We start from the raw sequence: 26,728 nt of genomic DNA on the forward strand, positions 1-26,728 counted from the left end.
TGGTAAAAAGTCTGTGTGAAAGTTATAAAGTCCACAAACAATGTTAAGTGTATGTGAAAATTGATCAATCCTGATTTATTGACTGTCCATCTTATTTTCTGATGCCCTAAAATACCAGTACAGTACAAATACCACCCAAATTACCCCTTTTTAGAATGTGACAATCCAATGAAGAGGTGAGGTTTTTTGAAGTTTTTGAAGTATTTTTTTTGTCACAATTTTTTGGAAAATAAATTAAATACATTTTCCCACAGCTGTCATTTTAACAAGTTATCTCCCCCACACAGCATAGCCATAATTAAAATTACACCCAAAAAAAGTAAAACATTACTCTTCTCCCCATATACTGGTATCATTACGTGTATGTCTGTCTGAGGGACCCTCCCCATCTGGGTTGTCATCTACATGGTACACTCAGGAGGGTCTCCAACCTTCGGTACCTCTGTTACATTTTTGATGTTGCTACCTATCCAGATATGGTCTTACCAATTTGCTGTTGTTTTAAGCGATGTTGCTTTTAACTACAGTGAGGGGAAAAAAGTATTTGATCCCCTGCTGATTTTGTACATTTGCCCACTGACAAAGAAATTATCAGTTTATAATTTTAATGGAAAGTTTATTTTAACAGTGAGAGACAGAATAACAATAAAAAAATCCAGAAAAACGCATTTCAAAAAAATGTTAAATTGATTTGCATTTTTATGAGTTAAATAAGTTTAAGTATGACCCCTTCGCAAAACACGACTTAGTACTTGGTGGCAAAACCCTTGTTGGCAATCACAGAGGTCAGACATTTCTTGTAGTTGGCCACCAGGTGCACACATCTCAGGAGAGATTTTGTCCCACTCCTCTTTGCAGATCCTGTCCAAGTCATTAAGACTTTCGAGGCCGACGTTTGGTAACTCGAACCTTAAGCTCCCTCCATATATTTCCTATGGGATTAAGGTCTGAAGACTGGGTAGGCAACTCCAGGACCTTAATGTGCTTCTTTGGCCACTCATTTGTTGCCTTGGCCATGTGCTTTGGGTCATTGTCATGCTGGAATACCCATCCATGACCCATTTTCAATGCCCTGGCTGAGGGTTCTCACCCAAGATTTGACGGTACATGGCCCTGTCCATCGTCCCTTTGATGCAGTGAAGTTGTCCTGTCCCCTTAGCAGAAAAAAAACCCCAAAAGCATAATGCTTCAACCTCCATGTTTGACGTTGGGGATGGTGTTCTTGGGGTCATAGGCAGAATTCCTCCTCCAAACACGGCAAGTTGATTTGATGCCAAAGAGCTTGATTTTGGTCTCATCTGACCACAACGCTTTCATCCAGTTCTAATTGTTTTCTTGGTGACTATGGTCCCATCTGCCTTGAGATCATTGACAAGATTCTCCCGTGTAGTTCTGGGCTGATTCCTCACCATTCTTATGATCATGAAACTCCACGAGATGAGAGCTTGCATGGAGCCCCAGACTGTGGGAGATTGACAGTTATTTTAAGTTTCTGCAATTTGCGAATAGTCGCAGCAACTGTTGTCACCATCTCACCAAGCTGCTTGGCAATAGTCTTGTAGCCCATTCCAGCCTTGTGTAGGTCTACAATATTGTCCCTGACATCCTTGGACAGCTCTTTGGTCTTGGCCATGGTGGAGAGATTGGAATCTAATTGATTGCTTCTGTGAACAGGTGTCTTTTATACAGGTAACAAGCTGAGATTAGGAGCACTCCCTTAAAAGGAATGCTCCTAATCACAGTTTGTTACCTGTATAGAAGACACCTGGGAGACAGAAATTCTGCTGATCGATAGGGGATCAAAAACGTATTTCACTCATTAAAATGTTTAAAATTTTTGTTGCTATTCTGTCTCTCACTGTTAAAATAAATCTACCATTAAAATTATAGACAGATTATTTCCTTGTCCGTGGGCAAACATACAAAAAATCAGCAGGGGATCAAATACTTTTTTCCCTCACTGTAGATGTACCTGTACATGGGCTGACTTCATCTGGATTGTATGTTCAGCGAAGCTGCCTTTTTATTGTATCTGTTGCATACCCTTAGATAAAGAATTAAAAAAATAAATGAAATAAATTACATCGCAAAACACATTCTGCTGCTACTCCTCTGATTGGGGATACCACAAAATGTGCAAAACGTGGAACGTAAATGAAAGTTTTTTTTTTTATTTTTATTTTTTACACAAAGTTGCCAATTTAATAAGATATTTCACACACACACACAGCATGAATATACTTAGAATTACAACCCAAAACACATTCTGCTACTCCTCCACTCCTCCTGAGTGTGGAGAGACCACATGTACGAGACTTTTATTAATGTTTGGACTAATATACCATACAAAATCAACCAATTTTATCAAAACGAATGTCCTGTGATGATTGATCTATACAAGTGATCAGGGAATATTGCTTAGTGTATGTAGCATCACTTATAGCAATCCCAATTCCTATAAGCCAAGCAAGCCTAGCCTACTGGTACTTGGCTGCACCCAGGAATGCCATGTTCACTGGCTAGGAAGTACAGGAGGCTAAAGAAAAAAGAACAAAAGAATTCCTGTGGATCCAGGAGTGCAGTTGTCCGCAGGGGATGGCTGCGAATGGTGTCCCTCAGGAATACATTTAGACCTGCACATTGGTCAGTTCGGGCACAGGCAGAGACATGGTCAGCAAACAGGCAAACTACCAGTCCAGGCAACAGGCAGAAACATGGTCAACAAACAGGCCAGGGTTAGTACAGGTAGCAGGCAGAGGCAACACTGCACTGCTGTGGCAGCAATCAGGAACACTTCTGACTTACGCTGGTCTGGTGACACTGGGCCTGGTATGGCGACAATCAGAGACACGATTGCTGGCTTTCACTGGTGTGGGGACACTGAGACTAGTGTGGCAGTGATAAGGAACATGGTTGCTTGCTGGCATACACTGGTCTGGGAATGCTGGTCAGGAAAACGGTCGCTTGCTACACTGGTCTGGCAACACTGTGGCTGGTGTAGTGGTGGTCTGAGAACTGTGACTTGCTGCACTATTAGAGCTCATTAACACAAGAGGTTGGGGGCAGCAAAACCTTGCAGTCACTTATAGGGACATTGTGACTGGTTGAGCGGTGATCAGGGACACACTGACTGGTGGGGCGGCGATCAGGGACACTGTGACTGCTGGGGCGGCAATCAGGGACACTGTGACTGGTGGGGCGGCGATCAGGGACACTGTGACTGGTGGGGCGGCGATCAGGGACACTGTGACTGGTGGGGCGGCGATCAGGGACACTGTGACTGGTGGGGCGGCGATCAGGGACACTGTGACTGGTGGGGCGGCGATCAGGGACACTGTGACTGGTGGGGCGGCGATCAGGGACACTGTGACTGGTGGGGCGGCGATCAGGGACACTGTGACTGGTGGGGCGGCGATCAGGGACACTGTGACTGGTGGGGCGGCGATCAGGGACACTGTGACTGGTGGGGCGGCGATCAGGGACACTGTGACTGGTGGGGCGGCGATCAGGGACACTGTGACTGGTGGGGCGGCGATCAGGGACACTGTGACTGGTGGGGCGGCGATCAGGGACACTGTGACTGGTGGGGCGGCGATCAGGGACACTGTGACTGGTGGGGCGGCGATCAGGGACACTGTGACTGGTGGGGCGGCGATCAGGGACACTGTGACTGGTGGGGCGGCGATCAGGGACACTGTGACTGGTGGGGCGGCGATCAGGGACACTGACTGGTGGGGCAGCAATCAGGGACACTGACTGGTGGGGAGGCGATCAGGGACACTGTGACTGGTGGGGTGGTGATCGGGGACAATATAAGTGGATGGCGATTATTAGGGACACTGACTGATGACAGTATGTAATAAAAAAGGTTGTGTTTTTTTTGTTATACATACTGTCACCACAGTTGTGCAGTGTCACCATAAGAGGGGGAGATAATCGGGATGTGGGTGCTTATCACAGTGATGATTACTGTAAAACCAATAATTTTAACTGTCATGAATAGCTTCCATTCGTGATTCCTCGTTTACCATTGTGACTGGCCACAGCTATTACATGGTACTGGTCTACTGTGATTGGCCCTATAACAGGTAATCACTGTGATCAATCATAGAGATCACAATAGTAAAAAACGCTATCATGAATGGATGCCATTGATTAATTATTTACTAGTAGACATGCGATTGCTCACAGAGAAAACATGGTACCTGTTACCCAGAACTTTGATCCACTGTGCCACAGATCACACCATTGTGTGTACGGGTATGTCCTCCCAGAACAACAGAGCACCCGCCCGGATATGTACATACACTGGCCAGGTGGGAAGCAGGTAATGGAATGGGCAGTTTAACAGTTTTACCATATGTACAAATACTTTGTGTGGGTGAAGGGCATTGTCAAATCTCACTGCCAGAAGCCTGCAAGCTGCTGCGGTTGAGTGGTATTACCGCTTAGGGCAGTGTGCACCCAGGGACAAATGCCTGTAATGCCTTCTAAGCATTCATCACTGGATGTATATATATCATTGCACTGTCCACCCACAGCAGCTTTAGGCCTCTCAGAGTTTGAGGCTGCCAGCGGGGGGGCTACATGGTGCGCCTATGCCGCACAAAGACACCAGCATCTCATGCAGAAGGGCTAAACAACCCAGTATGCATGAGGTCCAAAGCATTCATTATTCTATGTGCACTTTATGAATACTACAGTTACCACAAACTGTACTGAAAGCAGCAACAGAAAGGAAAAAAACAAACAATCAAATAAACTTTAATTGTATGTGAAAAATTGGAAATTTCTCGGCACCTTTTATTAAGTGTGTATTTCGTTAGCAAACAAGGATCACATATATTTTAAAGATACACTCATTAAAATAGATTTGCTCAAAGATTGTAAGAACAGTTTTGTTGTAATTAATTTTAAAAACTGTATGCAAAATGCAAAGCGTAGAAATACTGTTAAATATAAAGGCCGTGGCTCATGGACTGACCCTTCCAATGATTCAAAAGCTTAGCTACCCTTAAGACAGTTCACATTCAATGCATACCATTATATACATCCATGCTTAAAACAAGACTTTAAAAACGAGCCTATAGTTAACTTTACAAAGTTGCATCATTAAATTCCTGATACGTCATAATATTCAGCAACAGTATACATTTGTAAGAAAAAAACATTTACTATTAAAAGGCAACAATTGAGCGTCAGTCATGTGGCTGTTGCAAGGCTTAAGTGCAATGTGGCAGAATGTCACTAGTTTTCTAGAGGGAACTAGAAAGCAATCCTCAGCAGGGATGAGCCCGATGTTACGTTTGACTCGAATATCGGGTGTTCGCCTGTTCGCCAAATAGCGAAAGCCGCAGAACACCCTTTAAAATTCTATGGGAGAAATCAAAAGTGCTAATTTTAAAGGCTTATATGCATGGTATTGTCATAAAAAGTGTTTGGGGACCCGTGTCCTGACCCAGGGGACATGTATCAATGCAAAAAAAAGGTTTTAAAAAAGGACGTTTTTGCGGGAGCAGTGATTTTAATAATGCTTAAAGTGAAACAATAAAAGTGAAATATTCCTTTAAATTTCGTACCTGGGGGCTGTCTATAGTATGCCTGTAAAGTGGCGCATTTTTCCTATGTTTAGAACAGTCCCTGCACAAAATGACATTTCTAAAGGAAAAAATTCATTTAAAACTGATCGCGGCTATAATGAATTGTCGGGTCTCGGCAATACAGATAAAAGTCATTGAAAAAAATGGCAATGGGATCCCCCCCAGTCCATTACCAGGCCCTCTGGGTTTGGTATAACTATTAAGGGGAACCCGGAACCAAATTTTTTTTTTTTTAATTGCGTGGGGGTCCCCCAGGTCTGGTATGGATATTAAGGGGAACCTTGCGCCAATTGTTTTTTAAAGAATGGCGTAGGGGTCCCCCTCAAAATCAGTATTGATTTTAAGGGTAACCCCGCACCAAAATGAAAAAAAAAATGGCGTGGGGGTCCCCCCCAAAAAACCATACCAGACCCTTGTCCGAGCATGCAACCTAGCAGGCCGCAGGAAAAGAGGGGGGATGAGAGAGCGCTCCCCCCTCCTGAACCGTACCAGGCCATATGCCCTCAACATGGGGAAGGTGCTTTGGGGTAGCCCCCCCCAAAGCACTTTGTCCCCATGTTGATGGGGACAAGGGCCTCATCCCCACAACCATTGCCCGGTGGTTGTGGGGGTCTGCGGGCGGGGGGCTTATCGGAATCTGCAAGCCCCCTTGAACAAGGGCACCCCAGATCGGGTCCCCCCCTGTTTGAAATGGCAACAGGTAGATTATACCCGTACCATTTCACAAAAAAAGTGTCAAAATGTTAAAAAAACCACAAGACACACCTTGGGACAAGTCCTTTATTAAAAAATAAAAATGTCCCATGAAGTCCATTCATCTTCTATCGCTCCGCAGACGGACCGAAAAAATAAAAATAAAAAAACCCGCCACCGATCCGCCTCCATGGGAGGCTGCCGCCGTCTGACGTGCCCTCGCAGGTGACAGTTCTTATATAACTGAGGGCGGGGCCACACGGTGACGTACCCGGGTGGCCCCGCCCCCCTCTGACGCCCCAGGAAAGCCATGGGGAACTCCCCCATGCAGAGGGGGCGGGGTCACCCAGGTACGTCACCTTGTGGCCCCGCCCTCAGTCATATAAGCACTGTCACCTGCGAGGACGCGTCAGACGGCAGGAGCCTCCCATGGAGGCGGATTTTTTAAAATAATTTTTCGGTCCGTCGGTGGAGTGATAGAAGAAGATGAATGGACTTCGTGGGACATTTTTATTTTTTTATTTTTTAATAAAGGACTTGTCCCAAGGTGTGTCTTGTGGTTTTTTTTTAACATTTTGACACTTTTTTGTGAAATGGTACGAGTACAATCTACCCATTACCATTTCAAATGGGGGGGGGCGGGATCTGGAGGTCCCCTTGTTAAAGGGGGCTTCCAGATTCTGATAAGCCCCCCACCTGCAGACCCCCACAACCACTGGGCAAGGGTTGTGGGGATGAGGCCCTTGTTACCATCAACATGGGGACAAGGTGCTTTGGGGGGCTACCCCAAAGCACCCTCCCCATGTTGAGGGCATGTGGCCTGGTACGGTTCAGGAGGGTGGGGCGCTCTCTCGTCCCCCCTTTTCCTGCGGCCTGCCAGGTTGCATGCTCGGATAAGGGTCTGGTATGGATTTTTGGGGGTAACCCCACACCATTTTTTTTATTTTGGCGCGGGGTTCCCCTTAAAATCCATACCAGATTCAGGTCTGGTATGGATTTTGAGGGGGACCCCTACGTAATTTTTTTTAAAAATTGGCGCAGGGTCCCCCTTAATATCCAAACCAGACCTGAAAGAGGGGGGGCTCTCTCGTCCCCCCCCTCTTTCCTGCGGCCTGCCAGGTTGCGTGCTCGGATAAGGGTCTGGTATGGATTTTTGGGGGGAACCCCACGCCTTTTTAAATTTTGGCGCAGGGTTCCCCTTAAAATCCATACCAGATTCAGGTCTGGTATGGATTTTGAGGGGGACCCCTACGCCATTTGAAAAAAAAAATTGGTGCAAGGTTCCCCTTAATATCCATACCAGACCTGAAGGGCCTGGTATGGAGTTGGGGGGCCCCCCCACGTAATTCTTTTAAATTTTGGTTCAGGGTTCCCTTAATATTCATACCAGACCCAAAGGGCCTGGTAATGGACTGGGGGGGATCCCATACTGTTTTTCTCAATGACTTTTATCTGTATTGCTGGGACCTGACAATTCATTATAGCCGCTAGTATTTTTAGAGGAGTTTTTTTCCTTTAGAAATGTCATTTTCTGCAGGGACTGTTCTAAACACGGGAAACATGTGCCACTTTCCAGGCATACTATAGACACACCCCAGGTACGAAATTTTAAGGAATATTTCACTTTTGTTTCACTTTAAGCATTAAAATCACTGCTCCTGAAAAAACTTCCGTTTTTAAAACTTTTTTTGCATTGATACATTTCCCCTGGGGCAGGACCCAGGTCCCCAAACACTTTATGACAATAACTTGCATATTAACCCTTAAAATTAGCACTTTTGATTTTTCACGTTCGTGTCCCATAGACTTTAACGGTGTTCACGCAAATTTTTTGCCTGTTCGCATGTTCTGCTGCGAACCGAACCGGGGGGTGTTTGGCTCATCCCTAATCCTCAGTCTACTCTCCTCCAGTACCCACTTACCTGGCTGATATGTGAGAGATGTGTATATAGTGTCAGAAATATAGCAACTGCTACACAGGCAATTACATGATAGTGCCAGCCATGGAGCAGGATGATGCCTGAACAAAGATGGCACCATCCCTGCTGGGTTTAAAAAAAAAAAAAAAACAGACAAAAATAACGATCTTTACTATGTCTTGCTTATTCCAAGTTCACTTTTAAGTAGTAATAAATACAAAACCAAAAATGTAATGTCGTAGCTTACCAATCCTTGTGGTGGCTGAATCAGTTTGCTTTTTTCCCCCCGGTGATCTAGCCAGTAACACACCTCTTGTATTAGAGTGCCCCCACTCTGGATTAACCGCTTGCCGACTGGCTCGCGCCGATATACATCGGCAGAAGGGCACGTACAGGCAGATTATGTACCTGTACATTGCCCTTTAAGAAGCTGTTTGCGGGCGAGCGCGCCGCGACCTCCGTGAGTGTGATCGCGGGTCCTGCGGATTCGATGTCCGCGATCGTCTCACGGAGAGGAAGAACAGGAAAATGTTATTGTAAACAAGCATTTCCCCATTCTGCCTAGTGACAGGACACTGATCACCGCTCCCTGTAATCGGGAGCGGTGATCAATGTCATGTCACACATAGACACGCCCCGCCCCCCACAGTTAGGACACACTTAACCCCTTCACTGCCCCTTAGTGGTTAACCCCTTCACTGCCAGTCTCATTTACACAGTAATCAATGCATTTTTAATTGCACTGATCGCTGTATAAATGTGATTGGTCCCAAAATCGCACCAAAAGTGTCCGATCTGTCTGCCATAATGTCACAGTCACGATAAAAATCGCTGATCGCCACCATTACTAGTAAAAAAAAAAATTTATAAAAATGCCATAAAACTATCCCCTATTTTGTAGACGCTATAACTTTTGCACAAACCAATAAACGCTTATTGCGATTTTTTTTTACCAAAAACATGTAGAAGAATACGTATCGGCCTAAACTGAGGGAAAAAATTTTTTTTTAATATATTTTTGGGGGATATTTATTATAGCAAAAAGTTAAAAATAATGCGTTTTCAAAATTGTCGCTATTTTTTTTCTTTATAGCACAAAAAATAAAAACCACAGAGGTGATCAAATACCACCAAAAGAAAGCTCTATTTGTGGGGAAAAAAGGACGTCAATTTTGTTTGGGAGCCACATCGCACGACCGCGCAATTGACAGTTAAAGCAACGCAGTGCCAAATTGCAAAAAGCGCTCTGGTCTTTGGGCAGCCAAATAGTCCAGGGCTTAAGTGGTTAAGAAGCACTAGAAGGTTGAGAACCACTGTGCTAGTACATCTAACACTCCCCTCCCACGTGCTCCCTTATCCAGTGTAGGAACTCTAAAACAGGAGGTGTGTTACTGGCCAGATCACCAGGGGAAAAAGCCTAGAAAAGAAAACAGATGCAGCCATCAAATCTAAATGATGGGTGAGCTGCAATATAGTAAATTTTTGGTTTTGAGTTTAATACCGCTTCAAAAAGACTTTTGTTTATTGACAAAAACACAACACAAGCTCTAAATAAAAAAAAAAATAGGTTATGCTCACCTGTCCAACCAGCTGTTCCTCAAATATTCACTTTTTGGCAGACCAAAGCCACTGGCAGAGTTTTTAACATCCAACACACTTCGGAGGCTTAGTCCCCTCTGTGCACTGTGGTTCCACCTGCAAGTTGCTACTTCCCTACTGTGCCCCATTGTGGCATAGCAGCCAGCAGTAAAAACCACAGAACAGCCGGACCAAGCACCTGACACATCTAAAGTGTGTTGGATGTTGAACATTCTGCAACAGAGCAAACACTTGAAGAACATCCATCTGGACAAGTATAAGCAGTCTTCTCCTGCAGGTTGTTTTTTTTTTTTTTTTTTTTTTTTTGTTTTTCTTTTTTTTAAATAAACCAGCAAAAAAGTATTTTTAAGTAAAGAAGCATTAGTTCCGAGTTAAGAAAAGTAATCACTTAGACAAGCCATTATCAAATGACCTGTCCAAAATCAGATAAAAATCACATGGGCAGTTGTGGTTATCTGAGGACCATAGTTGATAAACACTAGAAGCATTCAACCAAATGTAGCCTTTCTAATGCAGCAAGGCATCTGTTTTCACCATTGGGTAACTTACCCATTTATGCACCAGGTTTTTTTTTTTTCCTTTAGCAGCCTCGTCTAGATTATTCAAAGAACCATGAATAATGGCTAAATTAAATTTGCGTAATTTTAGTCCCACATTAACCCTAATATTATATCACACCAAAATATCTTACAGCATTTTAAACACATTTGCTGGTTTAAACAACCACTGCAAACTGATCTTAAACGGTAGTAAAGAAAAAAAAAAAAAAAGTTTCACCCTGCAAGGCAATATTATAATGTGCTAGAATGCATCACATACTACAGAATAAAGAATACTTTATTAATCCCAAAGGAAAATTGTTACTAGCACATTATGAAAGACACACCTCTGCAGAGGCTTCCATCTTCACCTGGTCTTCCTACCGGGTTCATGGACGCCGACCTTCTGATTGGCGGAGCCGCGATGACGTCACTTCTGCCCATGCGAGTAGGAGTCTCGGCCGCGGCACGCAGCTCTAAAAAGAACGCCACGGCATGCCGTTCCTTCAGAGCGGATGCGCCGGTGACTTCACCGGCTGCTGATCACTAGAATATCTCCTTAACAGTGCACGTTTAGGAGATATTCAATTTACCTACAGGTAAGTTTTATTATAAGCTTATCTGTAGGTAAAATAATAAAACATAGATAGGAACCCAGCAATGGAATCAACAACATAAAACAAACCTGAAAGGAGTATAAATTTTCAGATTACTATCCTACATCTTTCATGATGTTTAACAGTAAGAATATAGACAGCGCTTTGGTCCCCATATGTCAACATGCCCTTTTTTGGACATCTAAAATGAATCTGTTCTTTGAAACAGTAGCCCAAGTCAACAGTGTCCTAATGCTTGTTGTTTCAAAGCAAATTTCTGAAACAATGACATATTCGATTGTAAAGTAACTTAAAGTGGTATTAAAGATTCGGCTTTAAAAAACAACAAAAAACATACACGTCATACTTACCCACTCTGTGCAATGGCTTTGCACAGAGCAGTCCTGACCCTGCTCTTCTTGGGTCCCCCGCCGCTGCTCCTGACTTCTCCCCCACACCACTTGCTATGGGGCACTGGTGCATGCTCGCTCCTGAACCTTGCTCTACGTGTCCATAAGACTTATCGAGGCGCTGCTTGCCCCCCCCCCCCCCCCCCTCATTGGCTCACTGGCTGTGACTGAAAGCAGTGGGAGCTAATGGCTCCCTCTGCTGTCGGAGAGGGAGTCCTATGGAGACAAGGCCCTGGTGCACATCGCTGGATTGAGAGGGGGATCAGTGGCGTATTAAGGGGGCAATGAAGGGAGCAGCACACAGTAGGTTTTTTTACCTTCATGCATAGAATGCATGAAGGTAAAAAACCTTTAGCCTTTACAACCACTTTAACACTAGACCTAATATGCTGCCCTGAGGTACATGTTATGCACCCTGTTTAGTGTAGGTCAGAATCAGCAAACATTCTACATAACTGCATGCCCAGAAATTACACTTACAAAGCTGTAAATTAAAGCTGAACTCTAGGCAGTTATGCAAAAAACACAATTTAATATGGTTACATAGTTATTTTTAAAAAGTCAGAGGTAGTTTAAATACAAATAGTACAAATACCCAAATTTGGCAAGTATCATGCCTCCTTTGAACAGCAGTCCTGCTGCTCCTTCACTGTCCAATAAAAGTGCATAAAAAGGAGGAATAGACCGCATTAGTTTACGTGACAGTGAAAAAAAGATGTGCATTGGATAACAGCAATTATCGGCAAACGAACAAAGCATACACCCAAATTTCCGGGATCACGTGGGGCACAATGGCATCAGCGCGTTGCACCACCCGACATGTTTCATCATATATGATAAAACATAACAAAACATGTCGGGCGGTGCTACGCGCTGACGCCATCGCGCCCCACGTGATCCCGGGTGCATGCTTTGTTCGTTTGCCGGCAATTGCTTTTATCCAAAGCATATCTTGTTTTGATCTTTTGTAAGTAGCCAATTGGCTTTTTTTTTTTCATAAATTTATCCTTACGGTATTATACTATTGGAGTTTTTGTTTATATGATTACTTCCTACCCCTGGATATTTCGGACATGCCGTGAGGGGAGGGTACTACCCCAATATCCAAGAGGCTTGGTTGTCATCAATATAACCCGCAGAGCTATTCTGCCTGCCTGATTGACCATCCTAGAGATACCTGGTCCTGATGATTCGGTAAGAGTCCCAGACTCTTGGTGGTGTATCACAGAAAAGTGTCATCAAATCACTTGGTGGTGGAGAATTCATATGTGCTTTTTTTTTGAGTTTACAATTTGTAAGGGATTCAGTCACTGCTTTTTTTTATTTTTTATTTAAATTATGTGTTAAGTGTCACTTTTGTTGTTTTAACACATATGATTTGTTTATTGGTAAGGTGTGTCACAACACTACAAGCATATTCAATATATTTCACGATATACTTTTGATTAGCGCGATTTTAAATATTGTGACTGTCCAATAACAGACTTGGGGAAAAAGAAGTGACTTTGTTGTGTTTCTTAACTGCATAAGGTAAAAGTCAGCTCACCAAGCTGGCTGTGCTATATGGCAGGACTGTGTAAATCTCAGATCTGGATAGATAGAAATAAAACAACTTTTGCACAAAGCACACAAATATGTATTTTTAACTATGTATTTTGCCGTTTGCCTGGAGTTTAGCTTTAACAGACATTACCAATAGCCAAGTCTTTTAAAAGAAGAAAGTAATTATATAAAAAGAAAAAATATACTCTAAATCAAAACAATTCTAGGTGCACAAAAAATAAAAAATATTTTAACATGTCAAGCAACTGCAATTAAAAAAAGGTACCTATGGGAAGAAAACACTGTTAAAATGCTATTTACCTATAATGTGCTTTTGTATTAAAATCATTTTATTTCAAATACAACCATTCAGTAAAAAGTAACTTTCAATACTGAAATTAGTTTATAAGCATATGTTCACAAAATCACAAAATTATTCATCAGTAAAACTGCTGGTTTAAAATGAGTTGAGCTGTTTTTATAAAGAAAGTCTTGGGAAACATTATGCTTGTGTAGCAGAGTTCAGTCAGCACATCCATAATACCAGCAAGCACCATCTATTGATCCGGCAAACCAATACATTATAAGTATCTAAAAGTAGCACTTAAAAATCCCTGATGAAATACAAAAATAAAAATACTTTCTAAAATATAAGACATATCCCTCATTTTAGGAAAACTGTACATAAAATCACTGTAAAATGAATAGCAACAGTGAAAAAAAAAGAAAATCGTTTTTGAAAGACATTGCTAGCTTTATCTTGCAAAGGCCTTTTTTTGGCTCTCTTTTACAATGTCATCGGGGGAAGGTGTTTGAAAATCAAAAGGGATCAGTGCTGGGTGGCCCAGGTTACCAATTACAGCTGATGAATTATGCTCATGGTCCTGATGAAGCATTAAGACAGTGTTGCTGCATGGTTTTGGAATGTATCTATAACATAAACTTAAAGCAAACGCAGAAGGTCTGGCTTTTAAAGTCTTTACGCAATGGGTACGTTTTTTAAAATTCTTAGAAAATTTTTGAGGGTAAGAATTTCTGTAACTTGAATGTTTTGAATCTAGAGGTACTGAAGCCGCTGACTGCATGTTAAGACTAGGAGGATAAGCGTCAACAGGTTTACTAATGAGAGAGCGGAGATCAATATTTGAATCAGTTTCAGTCAAAGGCATAGGAAACATATTTAAGTCATCAAAAACAGGCTTGTCAACTTCAGCAATTAGATCAGACAGGGAAATCTGTGGATACTTAACAGCAGTCGGCTGAGTAACAGCCAGCGATGACAAGGATGTTGTCAATGATGGGACATCACTTAATGTATCACATAGATCCGACAACTGAGAAAATGCTACAATAGAGTCAGCCTGCAATTCTACGTCTGGATTCCTCTGTGGAGATTCAATACAAAGGTCTGGAAGGACATTCCTATCCTTATGCTCCAGGATCAGATCTGCCAGGGATGGACTTCCAAATTTGGGAACAGACAAATTTTCTCCATCAGAAGACATACTATCCTCAGAATGTAAAAATGAACTTAGACTGCCAAATAAATTAATCTGTTCATTTAGGACATGATTTTCTGGTGCAGAGTGTTTAGGAACAGATCCACATTTTAATTGGTCTAGTTGTAATTCCTTTAAATTTGAAATCTCGGCTGTATGTTTAGAGTGTTTGGCTATTTCAAGAGCTTTAGTTGCAGACAGACCTGAACCCTCTGACACTTTTGGATGTGAAAGTAATTCAGATAGACTCTTCTCAGAAAAAGCAGTTTTTGAACTACTAAGGTTTGAATGTGAACTTTCATTTATCAGGTCAGATAAAGACAGACAAGAAGCAAAGTCAGAAATTAGACTTTCCTTCCCATGGTCAGTCTGGTCAAGAATAGCGTCTAATGGTTTTTCCACTGTGGCAAAATTGTTGGACTCTGAATTATCAGTATACTGTGAACTGTGCGGAGCAGGACAAAAAAAAACTTGATCATTAGATAGGTTGTATTTAGAAGAATATATGGCTTCTTACCTTGCAATGGCCAACATTTTTCATGATTAAAGGATTAAAACAAAAGGGTCCAGGCCACACAGTTGAACAGCACAAAGAAGAGAAGGGAAAAGAGAACACAAAAGGCATTTATTTGCCAAATATCAAAATAAATCTTGTGGCACAATTCCTTTAAAACTAGCTTTCAAAGTTAAAGTAACACAACCTTTCAAATAATAAAGGTAATCATTAACACATAGGTTTTTTTTAGTTTATTTATATAATATTTTTACGTTTTGAATAGAGTGCTCAAGGGTTAAACTTTTATCAAGTTAATCTTTGATCTTTTTTTCTCCCACTGGGTATATTTTCCTTCATTTCCTGCCCTGGAGATCAGGAAAAAAAAAAAAAAAACACAGGATATCAGAGGAAATCTCACCAAAGTGGGTTAATTCCCATTATAAGCTGGCCATACGCTAGTAGATTTCATGAAATAAACAGGAAAAAGCACCTAACAAAATATAAGTGAAATTATTAAAGCGGAGTTCCACCCTAAAGCTCATCGGATTCCTCCCCCCCTCCAGTGCCACAGTTGGCACCTTTCGGGGGGAGGGGGGTGCAGATACCTGTCTAATACAGGTAACTGCAGCCACTTCCGGGCTTAGACAGCCGCAGAATATCTGCAAATGCCCGCCCCCCCGTTGTGTTCTGGGAAACACACAGTTCCCAGAACACAACGGGGACCCTTGCAGAGGCGCAGCGCGACTCGCGCATGCGCAGTAGGGAACCGGGCAGTGAAGCCGCAGCGCTTCACTTCCCGATTCCCTGACTGAGGATGGTGGCGGGGGCAGCCGAACGATTGATCGTCTTCGACTGCCGACATCGCTGGACCCTGGGACAGGTAAGTGTCCATTTATTAAAAGTCAGCAGCTGCAGTATTTGTAGCTGCTGGCTTTTAATATTTTTTTTTAAGGTGGAGCTCCTCTTTAAGGTGATGCAGCTGCCCCTGTAAGTGTCTGACAACAATCGAAATAGTGAATTTTTTGAAAAAGGTAGAGCGATGACCATTATATTATTGTCCAGACAATGTAAAAAAAAAAAACATCAACTCATCAAAAATCTATATCTAGCTATGCATAAACATCTTATTAAGGGGGTTGTAAAGGTAATTTTATTTTTTTTAAAAAATAACTAACATGTCATACTTACCTTCACTGTGCAGCTCGTTCTGCACAGAGTGGCCCCGAACCTGGTCTTCTGGGGCCCCTCGGCGGCTGTTTCAGCTCCTCCCCGCAAGAAATAACCACCTTAATGCGAGCTCCCTCGCATGGTGGTTAGTTGTTGCGGGCGCGCTCCCGTGATACAGCCGGCGGCTATAGCCGCTCGCTGTATCACTCGGCCCCGCCCCCCTGCGCGCCGCGTCATCGGATGTGATTGACAGCAGCGCGAGCCAATGGCTGCGCTGCTTTCAATCCATCCACTGCAGCCAATCAGCGACCAGGCTGAGCTGCAATAGAGATGACGAGAACGAGCAGCGGAGATTCGAGGTGTCAGGTAAGTAAAACGGGGGGGCTGGGGGCGGCGGTATTGTCAAAAGTTTTTTCACCTTAATGCATATAATGCATTAAGGTGAAAAAATTTTTACCTTTACAACCCCTTTAAACAAACAAAAAGACCATATAATGTCCATAAACATGGGTGAATAAAATTTCATTTGAACACCGTGCGGATGATGAAATACTTGTGTCTTCTTTCGGAATCTATATATGCTCCACCTCGTCAAGTATAAATGCAAACTTAAAAAAAAGTGACCAAACATGGCCCAATCAGCTTGTATAACAATAGTTCCTCCAGAGATGTGGTAAAGGATCCTCAACACCTTCCAGCAGTACTCGGACATCAGAAACCTCACGCTGTTCTAAATAGTGACAGATGTCATGAAAAGCTCAGGCCTTCTAGTGTAGTAATTATTATTAAATCATCCAACAAGTAAAATATATAGCAATGCAGTTACATAATATGGTGCCAAAAAGCACTAAGGTAAACAGCCTTACAGAAGGGGAGCGCACTGCCGCTCCTAATCACAGAGTCGCCGTGCGTTCCACAGACTGGAATTGCTGCCAACCTGAAGTGACAACCTGAATGGATCCAGAACTGATGACAGCGGTCCCGCCTCAATGCTTCCCGAGAATGATACAGTGTGAAGGGCGTTGAGGCAGGACCGCTGTCGTCGTTTCCAGATCTGTTTGTGACGTCACTTCCAGCTGGCGGCAATTCCGGTCACCTTCTGTGATACACATGCTGTTTACATTGCTGTTTTGGAACCATATTAAGTGAGTGTATTCCTAAATATTTTACTTGCTGGATGATTTAGTAAAAATGACTACACCATAAGACCTTTTCTTTGCATGGCATTTGTCACTAATATTTATAATGAAGGAGGATTTCTATGTCTGAGTACTGCTGGAAGGTGTTGAGAATTCCTTTACCACATCTCTTGAGGAACTATTGTGATATATGCTGACTGGGCCATTTTTGGTCACTTTTGCCTGGTAAGCTTGCAATTTTTACTTCACGAGTTGGAGCACATATTGATATAGAAAGAAGACAAACACAAAAAATGAATCATCATCTGCACTGTGTTGGGGTGTAATTTATTCACCCATGTTTATGGACATAATATAGTCTTTTTATTTGTTTAATAAGAGGTTTATGTATAAGCTGCATATAGATTTTTGATGAGTTGATTTTTTTTGTTGCCATGGTCTGGTCAATAATACAATGGTGAAACATTCTGCCTTCATTAATTTACTAGTAGACTTCTTTACAAACATTTGCATGAAAAATCTGATTAGTACATTTAATGACTTAACAAATGTCATTCGAAGGTATTTCAAAATGTAGTCTTCTGTTAACAGTTGATTTTGTTAAAGATAAAATTTCTCCAAAGAATTCACATTCACGATTAAAAATCCATCAGTTCGAGAAAAATTCTTCATCCTGCTACTTTTAATTTGCTCATCACTGTGGTCAAAAACAAATGATGATTTCGGACAAACTAAATTCTACTAGTGTTTGGCCTGCTTTAGACCGTTGTTACCAAAAAATATGCACCATTGGTAGATTTCCCCTTACTTCTTCCTTTAGTGACCTCTATAAAATGTGGGATTTTCCTCACTTTCAGCCTCAGTAACCATAGTCCCCAAGGCAAATCTCCCAGTAGGGATGCAAAATAAAAAAAAATAATAAAAAGAAAGAATCTAACCTCTGCCCCAGTTTAAAAAGGTCTTTACATACATGCTAACCCTTCCAAAGTTAACCTTATATTTACTCTAACTGGCCTAAACGGCAAGCTTCCAGGCATAGACGGCACATATCACAAGCTTTGATCATCTTAAGGAGCACTGTTCAATCCATCATCCAAAAATGGAAAGAGTATGGCACAACTGCAAACCTACCAAAACATGGCCGTCCACCTAAACTGACAGGCCAGGCAAGGAGAGCATTAATCAGAGAAGCAGCCATGGTAATTCTGGAGGAGCTGCAGAGATACACAGCTCAGGTGGGAGAATCTGTCCACAGGACAACCCATTGTCGTGCACTCCACAAATCTGGCTTTTATGGAAGAATGGCAAGAAGAAAGCCATTGCTGAAAGAAAGCCACAAGAAGTCCCATTTGCAGTTTGCGAGAAGCCATGTAGGGGACACAGCAAACATGTGGAAGAAGGTGCTCTGGTCAGATCAGACCAAAAGTTTACTTTTTAGCCTAAAAGCAAAATGCTATGTGTGGTGGAAAACCAACACTGCGCATTACCCTGAATACACCATCCCCACCATGAAACAGGGGATGCTTTTCTTCAGCAGGGATAGGGAAGCTGGTCAGAGTTGATGGGAAGATAGATCAAGCCAAACACAGGGCAATTTTAGAAGAAAAGCTAGTCTGCAAAAGACTCCAGACTGGCGCGGAGGTTCACCTTCCAGCAGGACAACGATGCAAAACATACAGACAGAACTACAATGGAATGGTTTAGAGCAAAGCATATTCCTGTGTTAGAATGACCCATTCAAAGTCCAGACCCAAATCCAATTGAGAATTTGTGGCAAGACTTGATAATTGCTCTTCAAAGAGACTCTCCACCCAATCTGACAGAGCTTGAACTATTTTGCAAAGAAAAATAGGCAAAAATTTCACTCTCTAGATGTGCAAAGCTGGTAGAGACATACCCTAAAAGATTTTCAGCTGTAATTGCAGCAAAAGGTGGTTCTACAAAGTATTGACTCAGGGGGGCTGAATACAAATGCACACCGCACTTTTCAGATATTTGTAAAAAAACTTTGAAAAACATTTATCATTTTCCTTCCATTTCACAATTATGTTCCACTTTGTGTTGGTCTATCACATAAAATCCATTAACGCCTTTGGTTGTAACATGAATGACAAAATGTGGAAAATGTCAAGGGGTATGAATACTTTTTCTAGGCACTGTATATGTGTACCCATCACACCAGCACATACAATTTAAGGGCCCTCAATTTTGGTATAACACTTTTAAATCTAATATCTGCGTTAAGGCTAGTCTTGGCCCATGATTTACGTATAGCCCAATAGCTCAATAGTTCACATGATAGGGAAGTTGACGGTTAAGTTTGTATGGCTTAGGGTCAGAGGGACCCTTCAGCCCTTTTGCTGTCTGAGCCATTTTTTTGCACAAATTAAAATGAGCATTTTAGGTCTGAAGGTTGCCTAAAACATGAAATTGTTTCTAAAAGCAGGGACCCTGTAGAATAAAATTGTTACAGTTTCACTGTGTTATGCCACACAATAATTGTGCTACCTTATATCAAAACATACCCTTAAATTAATTTTAGCCCATTAAAAAACAAAAAAACAAAAAAAAACACACACCTGCCTTACTCCCTTGATCACAGCTCAACGGCGGGTTTTAGGCCCCTTTCACACGAGACGGACTCCGTTTCCACGGAGCCCGCTTTGGTCCGCCGGCTCAGCGGGAGATCAGTCCGTTGATCTCCGCTGAGCCGGCGGATGACAGGTCCCTCTCTGCTCACTGAGCGGGGAGGGGCTTGTCAGGCGCCGCTGCCGCCTATGGAGGGATCGGATAAAAACGGACAGCATGTCCGTTTTCATCAGATCTCACCCGATCCGATAGCGATGGACCTGGACGTAGGGCCATCCGTCTGCTTTTTGCAGATCGGACCGGGTCGGATGTCAGCGGACATGTCTCCGCTGACATCCGTTGCTCCATAGGCTAACATGGAGCGCCCGTTCAGGTCTGCCATCAAAACTGACAGGCGGACTTGAACGGTCCGCCGTCAAAACTGACAGGCGGACCTGAATGGTCCGATTGTGTGAAAGGGGCCTTACTGTCCCCCAATCGCAAGTGTAAACAAGCCCAAATACCTCATTTGTAATCGAACCAATGAAGCTGTGTCATATAAATTAGGTAACAAATGTGTTGAGCCTCAAAAATGTAGTTAAAAGTGAATGATGGCCCTAGGATTATTGCTCTCAATTTATGGAGCATGAGTATGGCAATAGTATTATGTGGCACAATCATATTTTTGATACAGGTGAACATCCAATGTTTTTGATCGTATGTTTGTTTACTTGGAGATGGATGGGCATTTACAAACTGAGGGTATTATTTTCTAATTAATTTGATTAAGATGTAAAATTTTAAACATTCAATTTATTTTTTACTTATTTTTATTGTTATCACAACTGGGCTGATAAGCCTATGTAATAGCACAGTGTAGGTGACAGGTTCTTTTTAACTCATTGTCTACAAAGTTACTTTTATAAATGTGCTAGTATTCAAGGAGTTAAAACAAGTGCTTGATTACGTACAAATACATCCCTGATAAAGAGGATCCATCACTCGTTCATGCTTCCACACAGGAGGCTTAAAGCGATCGTAAATTCTCATTTTTTTCGCTATAAAAAGAATAAACACATTATACTTACCTCCTCTGTTGCAGTGGATTTGCACAGAGCAGCCCGGTTCCTCTTCTCCGGTCTCTTTTCTGAGATCCTGGCTCCTCCCTCCTGTTCAGTGCCCCCACAGCAAGCAGCTTGCTATGGGGCACCCGAGCCAAGTTACAGCTCCCTGTGTCCTTTCACACACGGAGCTCCGACCCCTCTCCCCTGATTGGCTAGCTGACTGATTGACAGCAGCAGGAGCCAATGACGCTGCTGCTGTGTCTCAGCCACTCAGAAAGGAGAATCTTGGATGGCTGAGACACTCGTGGAAATCGCTGGACAGAGAGTGAACTCAGGTAAGTGTTAGGGGGGCTGTTGCACACAGAAGGCTTTTTATCTTAATGCATAGACTGCATTAAGATAAAAAAAACCTTCTGACTTTACAACTTCTTTAATAAAAAAAATAAATAAATGTCAAAAAATAATAAAATAACTACAAATAAAAGAATATTTTAAAAGCAACACTGTAGCCCCCTGCACACAAGTGAATGCAAAAAGGTGTGCGTGGTGTACATATAAACATAAATTGTGCCACATATATGGAGGGAACATCAGGGTGAAAGCAATAACTCTAGGGCCATAATTCATTGCAAACTCCAAACTGATTACCTGTAAAGGCTTTTATATTGTTGCCCATGGACAATTTTAGGTACCATAATCTTTCACAATTTTACAGGCATGCACAATTTTAAGGCTTGGTATATTTGGTATCTATTCAACACAATTCCTTTTTTTAAATTTACCAACAATTTGGGTATTATATAGTTTTTGTTAGCACTGAAATTCTATTTAGTGTAGTTTGTCATAAAAACACGTTTGATAAATAGTTGCTCAAATATCAATATGCAATATAAAAATTGCAACTGCCACCATTTTATTCTACAGGGTCTCCTTTTTTGGTGGGTTTAAAGTCATTTAATAGCAAACAAAAATGTAGATTTTATCATAGAGTAGGTACAAAAAAAAAATAAAAAAAACTGCCCTGGTGGAAAGGAGGTTAAGGAGACATTAGGGGTCACCTCTGCAGTTTGCTAAAGCTGATCAAGAACAGACCGAGGTTCAAACCCCTCACCATACTATAATTTTTTTTTTTTTTAGTGTTGACTATAGATACAATTACATTTTTTTTTAAAAAAGTGGTTAGAACCTCAGACTGGTTTAACTGTTGTCTATGTCAAATTTGGGAAGATTAACTTACTACCTTTCCAAAAAAACATTAGTGACTAATGACGGAAGGAAAAATAAATATGCTTATGGGTGTGACAGACAGCAGGAAAACTGAAAGAACCCTTCCCTACACCACTCAAAAGTTTTTATTGCTGTCTGTGTTTCTTTTCACTTTTTGTCCCAAGTAGCACCACTAACCAGAAGAGGAAGTGTCCTGTTCCAGGGACACATGTGGAAATTATCAGCTCTATCCAAAACTTAAAAAATGTTTTTGCAGACTTCACCTTAAAGAGAACCAATCAGGAATGGGCAAATGTCTATTCCCTATACATCCTTACCTCTCAGGGCTGTTTTTTGGTACTATTCACCTGTATTATATGTTACTGCCTGAGTATCACTTTCAGCAAATTGTTAGGCTGTAAGATACCCATGGAGGCTGTCTCAATTCAGGGCTGATAACTGCCACATTTAAAGGACGGATGCAACTGAGAGTTAAAGCAATATTAAACCTTCGAGTTTTTTTTGGCTAAAATAACAAACAAGTTATACTTACCCGCTTTGTGCAAAGGTTTTCCACAGAGCAGCCCCGATCCCCTTTTTCTGGGGTCTACCACCGGCGCTCCAGGTCCCTCTTCTTCCGTGAGTGCCCCTAGGGAAAGTTATTTTCCTTGGGGGCATCTGTGTGTGCTCACTTCTAAGCTGCCCTGTCTGTAACTAGACCAGGTGACTCGGCAACCTTCTCTGAAGCTTGAAAGCAGCATAGGACATAATGACACTCTCTGGCGACCAGATGAGTAGTGCCACTAAGTTCCATTGTGACCAGCCTGTGCATACTCATCAACCCCCCCGTGCCCCTCGCCACATTTCCTGTGCCTCCCTCTGCATGATCATCATCATTAGCACCACTCCCATCCCCCACCCCCCCATTCCCCTGAATTGTCATCTTCACACCCCTCGCACCCCTGAACACCAAACCCCTATGCTATTCTTATTCGGCCTTGGGCCCCTCTCATCATTATAAACCTCTGTGCCCCCCTCATCATCATGACATAACCCCTGTCCCCCATGTATGTGAGGTATTGTAGACCTGGTAACGGTTGCCTTCTGTTTTGTTTGTGTCTGACATTGGTGGCGCTGACCAATCAGAATCTATCTGGTTCTCCTGAGAGAACAGCAGGGATTTTAAATCCTCATATGGCTGGAGCGGCTGTGGGAGCGCTGACAGCTCAGCAACCCCAGAGGCAAGTAGAGCGGGAACTAGGGGGTGGTGTCTGGTATTAGTTCACCTTTACAGTTTTTATGTAAAGGTGAACTAACCCTTTAGCTAGTATTAACCTTTTTCGTGATGATTTTCCTTTAAAACTGTGTGAATCCAGCCTGTGCTTTTACAATGCTGTCTTGTCTTTTTAAATCAAATTTGTACAAATAAAGAGATATTTTAACTAAGAGTACAAGTTTGAATTGCACATCACTGTGGCACCTGAAAAGTTTTAGTTACAGTAAACAGTTGAGGCCCCTTTCACACTGTTGCGACTTGAAAGTTGCGCGATTTTGCTGTGATTTCAGGGAATGCCTGTGTAAACCTGAGGTCTATGGACCTCAACTCGCATGAAAGTCAGACCAAAGTAGTACAGAGACTACTTTGAAGTCACACAGATATGAATGGTACTCATTGGAAATCATGGGGTACGACTTGTCATGCGACTTTGCAGTTCAAAGTCGCAGGACATGTCGCACAAGTGTAAAAATGGGCCTAAGGTCTGTATTAACTATGTATCTTTCAGCTACCTATATAATCATATTCAGGTTGCGTAGCACTGACTCCCTGGTTTTTAAAGATGGATCCCAGTTCTGAGTGAGATTTGTTCAAGCATGATTTTGTGATCTCTCTCTAATCTTTACATAAACAAAACCTGAATTAAAAAAAAAAAAACAATTAAAAAAAACTACCTTTTGCTGGTTTCTCAGTGGAAAGCAAGTCTTGGCTCACAGGTTTGGTGCTTGTGTTGGTGTTGCAGTCCTGTTTGAACACAAGTTCAAGGGCCTTGGAGACATCGAACTGACATTTCAATGCCGCATCAATCATAACTTGCTCTGAAACAGTCTCTCCCAGGACTTCACTCATGTGCTCCAGGCATGAAAATAAACGAGCTAGAAGACAGAAAAAGGACATTTATATAAAACCCAAGGATTTGTAAATCAGAAAATCACACTTCAGTAGCTGCTCATCATGTTAACAGAAAAGCACAGAAACAGTTATATGTTTATGTTCAAATTTTTCAATTGTTTTTAAACTGCTGAAAATATTGGGTGTTTAATTAGTGGGACTGCTTTAGCAGTCCCACTATTGTTATTCGTTTTTTTTATTAGTGGGACTGCTTTAGCAGTCCCACTATTGTTATTCGTTTTTATTTATTAGTGGGACTGCTTTAGCATACTTTGTTATTCGATTTTATTAGTGGGACTGCTTTAGCATCTCAGCTCTGATTACAGAGCCCGGGGGAGGGGACAGACACACCATGTACTGATTTATAATAGAGGAATATGATGGGGCAGTTTTGATGGGGCAGTTTTGATGGGGCAATTATGATGGTGGCAATATGATGGAGCAATTCTGATGGGGCAGTTTTGATGGTGGCAATATGATGGTGGCAATATGATGGTGGCAATATGATGGGGCAGTTTTGATGGGGCAGTTTTGATGGGGCAGTTTTGATGGGGCAGTTTTGATGGGGGAATGCTGATGGGGCAGTTTTGATGGGGCAATTCTGATAGGGCAGTTTTGATGGGGCAATTCTGATAGGGCAGTTTTGATGGGGGCAGTTTTGATGGGGCAATTCTGATGGGGCAATTCTGATGGGGCCGTTTTGATGGGGCAATTCTGATGGGGCCGTTTTGATGGCAATATGATGGGGCAGTTTTGATGGTGGCAATATGATGGGGCAGTTTTGATGGGGCAATTCTGATGGGGCAGTTTTGATGGTGGCAATATGATGGGGCAGTTTTGATGGGGACAATTTTGATGGGGCAGTTTGATGGGGCAGTTTTGATAGCGTCCGTTTTAGCAATTCAGTATTCCCACGCATTTTCCCCAGGAAATGCATTTTCTAGTTTTATTTATTCTGTACGTTTTTTTGGCTCTGCGTAACTTCTGCATACTTTCAGCTATTAAACCATTCAACTATTAAAATGTTCAGCTCTTTCAGCTGATGGGACTTTTTTTCTACTATTTATACTTTTATAAAAATATTTAAAATATTAAGCTTTTTAACACTTTTTTTTAACATTGAAGTCAATGGGAGCATGCTTCAGATCCTTAAAATCTTCTTCCGCTCCCAAAAGTTTCAGCTCCTTCATACTTTCACCTACAGATGCCAAACAAACTTTAACCCTTTCATGAAAAAGCCTATTTTTGGAATTTGGTGTTTAGAAGTTAAAATCCATATTTTTTTGCTAGAAAATTACTTAGAACCCCCAAACATTATATATATTTTTTTAGCAGAGAATCTAGAGAATAAAACGGAGATTGTTGCAATATTTTATATCACACGGTATATGTGCAGCGGTGTTTTAAACGCAAATTTTTGGAAAAGGGACACTTTCATGAATTTAAAAAAATCCAAACAGTAAAGTTACCCCAATTATTTTGTATAATGTGAAAGACGATGTTACGCCGAGTAAACAGATACCAAACATGTCACGCTTTATAATTGCACGCACTCGTGGAATGGCGACAAACTATGGTAGCTATGAATTTCCATAGGCGACGCGTTAAAATTTTTTTATGGTTACCAGGTTAGAGTTACAGAGGAGGTCTAGGGCTAGAATTATTGCTCTCGCTCTGACGATTGCGGCGATACCTCACATGTGTGATTTGAACACCGTTTACTTATGCGGGCGCGACTTCCGCATGCGCTTTATTCGCTGCGCGAGCTCGCGGGGACAGGGGCGCTTTAAAAAAAATTTTTATTTTTTTTTTATTTTTATACTTATAAATTGTGTTTAAAAAAAAAAATGTTTTTTTTTTTTTTCCTTTTACTGCTGTCACAAGGAATGTAAACATCCCTTGTGACAGTAATAGGTGGTGACAGGTACTCTTTATGGAGGGATCGGGGGTCTAAAAGACCCCCGATCCCTCCTCTGCACTTCAAAGTATTCAGATCGCCAAAAACGGCGATTCTGAATACTGTGTATTTTTTTAAATTCGGCGCCATTGGCAGCCGAGTAAACGGGAAGTGACGTCATGACGTCGCTTCCGCGTTTAAAATTAGAAGGCTGGAACGAAGCCATTCACAGCTTCGTTCCAGCCCGCCCACAGCCGCCGGAGGCAGCCGATTGGACACCGGGCCACCAGCTCGCACGGGAGGCCCAGAAGGAGCGGCGAGAGGTGGCGGGAGGGGGGGCGTCCCTTCCCACTCCTCCGGTATAACAGCCGAGCGGCTTTTAGCCGCATTGGTTGTTACATACGGATAGCCGATCGCCCGCTCGAAACAACGGTACCGGGATGATGCCTGCAGCCGTGGGCATCATCCCGGTATAACCCCCGAAAGCCGAGTACGCACATCTGTGTACGGTCGGCGGGAAGGGGTTAAAATGTTCACAAAATATTCAGCTATCTGGCTATATCTTTTCAGTTTGATATCATTTACAGTTTTTGTGAAAAAGCTGTTTAGTGGTCATTTCAGGAAATT

General features: G+C 42.3%; 1 protein-coding gene across 2 annotated transcripts in view; it reads right to left on the reverse strand.

The window, feature by feature from the left end:
* The window catches only part of HBS1L (HBS1 like translational GTPase), a 214,779-nt gene that overhangs the window by 137,327 nt on the left and 50,724 nt on the right, over positions 1 to 26,728 (reverse strand). Inside the window, exons 4-5 of one of the 2 annotated variants that reach the window (XM_073627319.1) lie at positions 23,988 to 24,188; positions 13,095 to 14,909 (exon numbers count right to left, since the gene is read on the reverse strand). In XM_073627319.1, coding sequence (XP_073483420.1) covers positions 13,654 to 14,909; positions 23,988 to 24,188 — 1,457 coding nt within the window. In that variant the 3' untranslated portion in view covers positions 13,095 to 13,653. Of the gene's footprint in view, positions 1 to 13,094; positions 14,910 to 23,987; positions 24,189 to 26,728 lie in introns of those variants that run through there. The other variant, XM_073627318.1, reaches the window with a different exon arrangement.

The sequence above is a fragment of the Aquarana catesbeiana genome, linkage group LG04 (assembly GCF_042186555.1).
Source record: "Aquarana catesbeiana isolate 2022-GZ linkage group LG04, ASM4218655v1, whole genome shotgun sequence".
NCBI classification, from domain to species: Eukaryota; Metazoa; Chordata; class Amphibia; order Anura; family Ranidae; genus Aquarana; species Aquarana catesbeiana.